Here is an 8,071-nt window from a genome sequence, read left to right as displayed (position 1 = left end):
GATCTTAGCACCCTGCTGCTTCCTAGGTTCTGAATGGTGCTGCTGTGGTGCGTCCCCCAGGACACCACGCGGAGCAGGATGCAGCTTGCGGTTTTTGCTTTTTCAACTCCGTGGCTGTGGCTGCTCGCCATGCCCAGGCTATCAGTGGGCGTGCCCTACGGTAAGGACTCCCTGGGGACCCCCCAAATCCTGATCCTTGTGGGGACCTGGATGCTCTCCCCAGCCCATTGCTTACTCATCATGCCCCATGGTCCAGCTCCCAGGACTTCCCCAGAAAGAAATAAGGGTACAGCCCTTACCCAGAGAAGGACTGAGGATGGAACCTCTCAGTGCCTATTTAGATAGGACCCCCAGATCATGTTACCTGGGCGCTTATGAAACAGGATTCAGGGTCCCACCCCAGCATTTCTGGCCTATAGCAGCTGCCTCGACAGAACCCAGGTCCAGGCTCCTGATGCATACTCCAGAAGACCCAGGAACCAGTCCCCAGCATTAGCTGCCCAAGGCCCAGGGTCCAGTTCCCTAGCAATGACCCAGAAGAGCCCAGGGCCCAGCCCGGAGCACTTGCTCAGGCCTACAGGGCAGCCCTCGGGAACCAGGATCAGACTTTTCTCCTTAACTGATAGGACTAGGGTCCTGCCACTCAGCACTAAATGCCCCTACAGACCCCAGGGGTCTGGCCCAGCCCTCTTCCAGGGGGTGAGTATCCTAGGTTACTGAGGTGCTGTCTCCTCCCCAGGATCCTGATTGTGGATTGGGATGTCCACCATGGTAATGGAACTCAGCACATGTTTGAGGATGACCCCAGGTAAGGGGCTGCAGTCAGGGGCCACAGTGTGATCAGGGAGGTGGGTGAGCACCTCAAGGGTACTGGAGCCCCTAACCAGCCATGGCCCCTTTCCTACCCCCTCCCCGGCAGTGTGCTATATGTGTCCCTGCACCGCTATGATCATGGCACCTTCTTCCCCATGGGGGATGAGGGTGCCAGCAGCCAGATCGGCCGGGCTGCCGGCACAGGCTTCACCGTCAACGTGGCATGGAACGGGCCCCGCATGGGTGACGCTGACTACCTAGCTGCCTGGCATCGCCTGGTGCTTCCCATTGCCTACGAGGTACAGCTCAGGATAGATCGCAGGATGTATGTGACACGCCTGTGCAGGTGGCAGCCTGGACCTGCCTCCTCAGCATGTGTGCGTCTGACTGCCAGGTGGCTGATGATATGAGACAGCCCATGGGTGATTAATGAGGCTACCGGGGCAGTTGGTGACTGTGATCACTTTGTGTATTGTGTACAGGTGACTGTACATGACTGCCTTCTCTGTGTGACACTATGTGAGTGACTGTCTTGGCTGTGGGTGTGCGGGCCTTCTGACTATGCAGCAGCGGCCCGTGTCCTGGATGGATCTGTGTTATGTGTGTGCCACCACAAGTGCTTGAGTATGTGTGTGTGCGACTCTGTGCAGGCAGGTATTTCTCACCTTTTCTCTGTGTGATGGGTGTGATATTGTATGTCACTAAATGCAACCATCTCTGTGACAGCCTGTGTGGGACCCTCTGGATGTGAAAGGCTGTGTGTTACAGCAGTCACTGTCTGGCTGTCTGCGTGTGTGTCTCTGACTGGGAGGTAGCTGCCTTCCCTCTGTGTGAGCTGGGGGGCTAGTGGCTTGCATATGGCTGACTCTGGGAGGGAGGGAGGGGGTGTGAGCACCGCTTTGTCACCCTGGGCGCTGGTGTGCATCTTTGGATCTGCACGTGCGCGGGTGGCCAGGACAGCCTTCTGTATGTGTACAACTGTATGTGCAAGTAACCAGCTCTTGTGGACACACCAGAGTGCATGTCGCCATTGTGGCTGTGTGGTAATGGCATGTGTATGTGACTCTGCAGGGTGGCTGCGGGTTATTGTCCTCTTTGAGAAACTGTGTGGGTGTGTGTGTGTGTGTGTGTGTGTGTGTATGACTAGTGCAGATATGTAGTACTGGTCTATATGGGACTGTCTGTGTGGCAGTACTTGTGGCTCTGTGTGACTATCTTCTCTGTGTGTGGCACTTGCATTGCCATCTTCTGTTATGGAAGTGTGCAAGCACCTCTCTTTGGCACTATGTATATAAAACCCTATATGTTGTGTATGTGTGTCCCACATTTGACCCTGGGGTGTGTGTGTGTAAGGACATGTCTCTCTCTGTTTTTCATGTCACTCTCTTGATGTCTGAGTCTGTCTCATGTCTCATGACTATGTCTCATGTCCCCATCTGTCCCTTTCTACTGTCTCCGTGTCTCTAAGTCTGCAACTGTTTCTTCTGAGTCTGTATTTCTTTTCTTCCCCTCTTCATTTTCAGTCTCTGCTTTTGCATCTTCCAGTCTGCAGATCCTGTGTCTCCATCTCTCTGACTTGCATCTCCATGTCTTCATTTGTCCTTTTCTCCATGTCTCTGGGTTGCCATCACTTACTACCTACCAAAAGCCCCCACCCTCATGCTTATACATCTCTTCTCTCCCTGCCTCAGTTTAACCCAGAGCTGGTGCTGGTCTCAGCTGGCTTTGATGCTGCACGGGGGGACCCGCTGGGGGGCTGCCAGGTGTCACCTGAGGGTTATGCCCACCTCACCCACCTGCTGATGGGCCTTGCCAGTGGCCGCATTATCCTTATCCTAGAGGTAATTCTCTCTTGGTCCCTCTTCCCACAGTGGGAGGGTAGTTTGGAAATGTTGGCACCATCACTCAGGACAGTTTCCTGAAATCTCCTTTGAGTGTCCCTGCCTGGGATTGTTGGCACATACTGGATAGTAATAAGAATAACAGCAACATTAACAGCCTTAATTGAGTGCTCACTGTGCAGAGCACTCTTCTGAGCACTTCATGTGTCTTATTCATTCAGTTACTTGGCAAAGCAGCCTTATGAGGTAGGGTCAGCTTACCTCATTATTTTCCTCTCTCAAGATCAGGGAAACTGAGGCACAAAGAGGTGTGATGACTAGCCTGAGATGGCACATTTACTGATGGCAGAACCAGGACTTGAACCCATGCAGCCTGGCTCCAGGGTTTGTGCTTTTTACTCTACCTAAATTGCCTCTAACAAGTTCCTGGGACAAAGAAAATTCACTGACTTTTGTAAATGACTCAGTATCCCCATGCCCTGTGCCTCAATTTCCTCATTTTTATGAGGCAGGCTAATCATGGAGGAATGTCTGGCTTATGGTAAATGCTGAATCTGTTGGATCTGGTTTTTTGTTTTTTTGTGTGTTTTTCTTTTTTTTTTTTTGAGGCAGAGTCTCACTCTGTCACCCAGGCTGGACTGCAATGGCACGATCTCAGCTCACTGCAGCCTCCACCTCCTGGGTTCAAGTGATCCTTCCACCTCAGCCTCCTGAGTCACTGGGGTTACAGGCACCAGCCACCACGCTCGGCTAATTTTTGTAGTTTTAGTAGAGATGGGGTTTCACCATGTCGGCCAGGCTGGTCTTGAGCTCCTGGCCTCAAGAAATCCACCCACCTCAGCCTCCCAGAGTGCTGGAATTACAGGCGTGAGCCACCGCGCCTGGGCCCTGGTTACTGTTATGCATTGTTCAGATATTAATCGACTCAGCAACCTTCTGTGCTCTTATTCTCTTTTCTTTTCTTTTGTTTTTTTGTTTTTTTTTTTTTTGAGACATTGTCTTGCTCTGTTGCCCAGGCTAGAGTGCAGTAGCACAATCTCGGCTCACTGGGTTCAAGCAGTTCTCTGCCTCAGCCTCCCGAATAGCTGGGATTACAGGCGCCTGCCACCACACCCAGCTAATTTTTTTGTATTTTTAGTAGAGATGGGGTTTCACCATGTTGGTCAGGCTGGTCTTGAACTCCTGACCTTGTGATCCACCCGCGTCAGCCTCCCAAAGTGTTGGGATTACAGGCATGAACGACCAAAAAAAGGAAAGACTTTTTTCCTTTTGAGACAAAGTCTTGCTCTGTCACCCAGGCTGGAGTGCAATGGCGCAATCTCGGCTCACTGCAGCCTCCATCTCCTGGGCTCAAGCAATTCTCATGCCTCAGCCTCCCAACTAGCTGGGACTACAGGCACATGCCACCACACCTGGCTAATTTTTGTATTTTTAGTAGAGATGGGGTTTCACCATGTTGGCCAGGCTGGTCTCAAACTCCTAACCTCAGGTAATCTGCCCGCCTCGTCCTCCCAAAGTGCTGGGATTATAGGGGTGAGCCACCATGCCTGGCCTGTGCTGTTATTTTCACCACTTTACAGATGAAGAAAATAAGTCACAGAGAAATTAATTGGCTTGCAAAAAGTCCCACTTACTGTGTGCCCAGTACTGCTTGTGACAGGACACGGTGGGAGTTAAGAACACAGATGACTCCATCAGAGAGCCCAAGTTCAAACCCCAGTGCTGCCTCTTCAGCTCTTATGACCTTGGACAAGTCATCTAACCACTCTGAGCCTCAGTTTCTTTATCTGTAAAAAGAATAGCGACTGGGATTCCTGTGGAATGTAAAAAAAAGTCAATACAGTAGTCCATGTGGAGAGAGAGTCCAGTTGTTCCTGTACTAGGTCAGGGCAGGGTCTTTTGTATGGATTCACAGCAGTCGTCTTGTGCAGGTCAGGTCAGTGGTTACTGTATGATGTGAGGCCAGGGGTTCCTGGACAGTATGAAGACGGATTTCTGTATGGCGTGAAGGCAAGTTCCTGTATAGATTGAGCACCTGTGGTTGTAAGGATTGAGTTAATATGCATGAAGTACTTAAAATCAGGTCTGGCACACAGCAAACAATAAATGTCAGCTGTTACTAATGCTTTTATCAGTATCGTTATCTTGCACTTTACATTACAATTTACTCCCCACAACAACCACCTTACACAATGGGTGCTGCCCATCTTACAGGTGTGGGTTCTGTTCACTTGTTCCCAGTACTCTCCCTCCCTCTCCAGACTTGCAGGGCTCAGTAGGGAGGATTGGGGAGGCAGGACATGTTGCCCTCCAAATTCCCCAATGAACCCCCACCATACCTTTCCCTCCCCTTTTCCTTAACAAAGGGTGGCTATAACCTGACATCCATCTCAGAGTCCATGGCTGCCTGCACTCGCTCCCTCCTTGGAGACCCGCCACCCCTGCTGACCCTGCCACGGCCCCCTCTATCAGGGGCCCTGGCCTCAATCACTGAGACCATCCAAGTCCATCGCAGATACTGGCGCAGCTTACGGGTCATGAGTGAGTGGATTTGGCGGCGATGGAGGGAACTCAGGGAAGGAGGGGGCTGGAGGGCAGGGATTAGAGGCAGCAAGGAGGACAGTACCCACACTCAAGGATCTCCCTCCCTGGTTTCAGAGGTGGAAGACAGAGAGGGACCCTCCAGTTCTAAGTTGGTCACCAAGAAGGCACCCCAACCAGCCAAACCTAGGTTAGCTGAGCGGATGACCACACGAGAAAAGAAGGTTCTGGAAGCAGGCATGGGAAAGATCACCTTGGCATCATCTGGGGAAGAGTCCACTCCAGGCCAGACTAAGTCAGAGACAGCTGTGGTGGCCCTCACTCAGGACCAGTCCTCAGAGGCAGCCACAGGGGGAGCCACACTGGCCCAGACCATCTCTGAGGCAGCCGTTGGGGGAGCCATGCTGGGCCAGACCACCTCAGAGGAGGCTGTCGGGGGAGCCACTCCGGACCAGACCACCTCAGAGAAGTCTGTGGGAGGAGCCACTCTGGACCAGACCACCTCAGAGGATGCTGTTGGGGGAGCCACGCTGGGCCAGACTACCTCAGAGGAGGCTGTAGGAGGAGCTACACTGGCCCAGACCACCTCGGAGGCAGCCATGGAGGGAGCCACACTGGACCAGACTACGTCAGAGGAGGCTCCAGGGGGCACCGAGCTGATCCAAACTCCTCTAGCCTCGAGCACAGACCACCAAACCCCCCCAACCTCACCTGTGCAGGGAACTACACCCCAGATATCTCCCAGTACACTGATTGGGAGTCTCAGGACCTTGGAGCTAGGCAGCGAATCTCAGGTAAGGCCCACCACACCCAGGTAGGGGCAAGAAGGGGCAAGAATCGGGCTTCTCTGATACATCTCTTACTTCTGCGTGTCCAGGGGGCCTCAGAATCTCAGGCCCCAGGAGAGGAGAACCTACTAGGAGAGGCAGCTGGAGGTCAGGACATGGCTGATTCGATGCTGATGCAGGGATCTAGGGGCCTCACTGATCAGGTGAGCTCAGGGAGAGGCTGGGACTGTGGCTTCCTTCTCTTGCCAATTTGTGTCTCCAGGTAGGAGCATGTGATAAATAAACATATAATGGGGAGATGGGGTCTTCAGCTTACTCAGTTTCACCCACCCACTCCAGGCCGTATTTTATGCTGTGACACCACTGCCCTGGTGTCCCCATTTGGTGGCAGTATGCCCCATACCTGCAGCAGGCCTAGACGTGACCCAACCTTGTGGGGACTGTGGAACAATGCAAGAGAATTGGGTGTGTCTCTCTTGCTATCAGGTATGGAGCAGAGGAAGGGGATGGGGCGGAGGTTGGCCCGGGAGCAAACTACAGGGGGGTGCTGACCCCCACCTGACACTCACACCCCCAACCTCAGGTCTACTGTGGTCGTTACATCAGTGGCCACATGCTCCAACACCATGGAAATTCTGGACACCCGTTGGTCCTCAGCTACATCGACCTGTCAACCTGGTGTTACTACTGTCAGGCCTATGTCCACCACCAGGTGGGCCCTGGGTAGACCCTTCAACACGTGCACACTCACCTCGCACACACACACAGCCCTTCTGTGATTGGGTAAAGGGAGACCACAGGCCCCTCTGCATGGCTGCCTCATGTGATTATTTTGCATGGGGCGGGGGCTGTGGGATAGTCCAGAAGACAGAGTGGTTGAGGGCTGGAGTGGGGGCAGCCCTGCAGCCGAGGTAGAGGGGTCCTCACTCTCTCTCACCTGCCCTATTCTTGCCTCCTCCTCAGGCTCTCCTAGATGTGAAGAACATCGCCCACCAGAACAAGTTTGGGGAGGATATGCCCCACCCACACTAAGCCCCAGAATACGGTCCCTCTTCACCTTCTGAGGCCCACGATAGACCAGCTGTAGCTCATTCCAGCCTGTACCTTGGATGAGGGGTAGCCTCCCACTGCATCCCATCCTGAATATCCTTTGCAACTCCCCAAGAGTGCTTATTTAAGTGTTAATACGTTTAAGAGAACTGCGACGATTAATTGTGGATCTCCCCCTGTCCATTGCCTGCTTGAGGGGTACCACTACTCCAACCCAGAAGGAAAGGGGGGCAGCTCAGAGGCCCCAAGAGGGAGCTGATATCACGAGGATAACATTGGTGGGAGGGGAGTTAACTGGCAGGTATGGCAAGGTTGCATATATAATAAAGTACAAGCTGTTAAAAAACCTGGAGAAAGCCTTTTGACTTTGAGCAGGTGGAGAACCCCACATCCCTGGCCAGCAGAGCCAATGAGTAATGAAGGAAAGAGGGAGTGGGTCTCTGTCAGGTCAATCCCCTGCCCATCCATTGCCCCCAAAAAGCTAACTGAAAATAGAGCAGCCATTTTGACTGGCTCCATGGGAGATGAAATGGTAGAATCCATGATATGAAATGGTAGAATCCATGAGGAAATGAGGGTGCTGGCCTTAGAAATAGGGGCCTCACAGCCAGTCCCAGCCACACCCACACCCTAGGCTGAGAAGGCAAGAAAACCAGCAGGAAGTATCCTTACCAGGCCTGTTTCCCCATTTGTCTCATTGGCCTGACAGGATGGCGGGAGGTCCAGGTTTAACTTGAATGTGGTGGTTGTGGTAGCTTCTTGGCAGAAGGGGTGCCTGCCGTTGACCGGAGGTGGGAAATTGGAGGATAGTCTGAGAGTTGAATTTCTCCCACGTGGTGAGAATTGCTTTGGCAGCTCAAGGGAGTAGGAGCTGAGGTTTCCAGGACTTGTCTTCATGGCCACCTTATGATCCCGAGCTGACCACCACAGCCTTACTGAGTCAAGAAGAGGAAGGATGGGGAAGGGCCAGGGCTGCCCCGTTTTTGTTTTGTTTTGTTTTGTTTTTTGAGATGGAGTCTTGCTCTTGTCGCCCAGGCT

At 52.9% G+C, this 8,071-nt stretch overlaps 1 protein-coding gene across 3 annotated transcripts in view; it reads left to right on the top strand.

Annotated features, from left to right (window-relative positions):
* The window catches only part of HDAC6 (histone deacetylase 6), a 23,887-nt gene extending 16,508 nt beyond the window's left edge, over window positions 1-7,379 (top strand). For all 3 annotated transcript variants that reach the window (XM_011946706.1, XM_011946708.1, XM_011946707.1), the window contains exons 20-29: window positions 27-160; window positions 740-808; window positions 920-1,112; window positions 2,505-2,654; window positions 5,021-5,195; window positions 5,313-5,989; window positions 6,073-6,186; window positions 6,323-6,469; window positions 6,567-6,695; window positions 6,947-7,379. In XM_011946706.1, the coding sequence (XP_011802096.1) occupies window positions 27-160; window positions 740-808; window positions 920-1,112; window positions 2,505-2,654; window positions 5,021-5,195; window positions 5,313-5,989; window positions 6,073-6,186; window positions 6,323-6,469; window positions 6,567-6,695; window positions 6,947-7,015 (1,857 nt within the window). In that variant the 3' untranslated portion in view covers window positions 7,016-7,379. The remainder of the gene's footprint in view (window positions 1-26; window positions 161-739; window positions 809-919; window positions 1,113-2,504; window positions 2,655-5,020; window positions 5,196-5,312; window positions 5,990-6,072; window positions 6,187-6,322; window positions 6,470-6,566; window positions 6,696-6,946) is intronic.
* Window positions 7,380-8,071: the final 692 nt, after the last annotated feature.

Source organism: Colobus angolensis, unplaced genomic scaffold (genome assembly GCF_000951035.1).
Source record: "Colobus angolensis palliatus isolate OR3802 unplaced genomic scaffold, Cang.pa_1.0 Scaffold252, whole genome shotgun sequence".
NCBI lineage: Eukaryota > Metazoa > Chordata > Mammalia > Primates > Cercopithecidae > Colobus > Colobus angolensis.
Note: the sequence above shows the minus strand (reverse complement) of the source record. Positions and strands in the feature narration are given on the sequence as shown.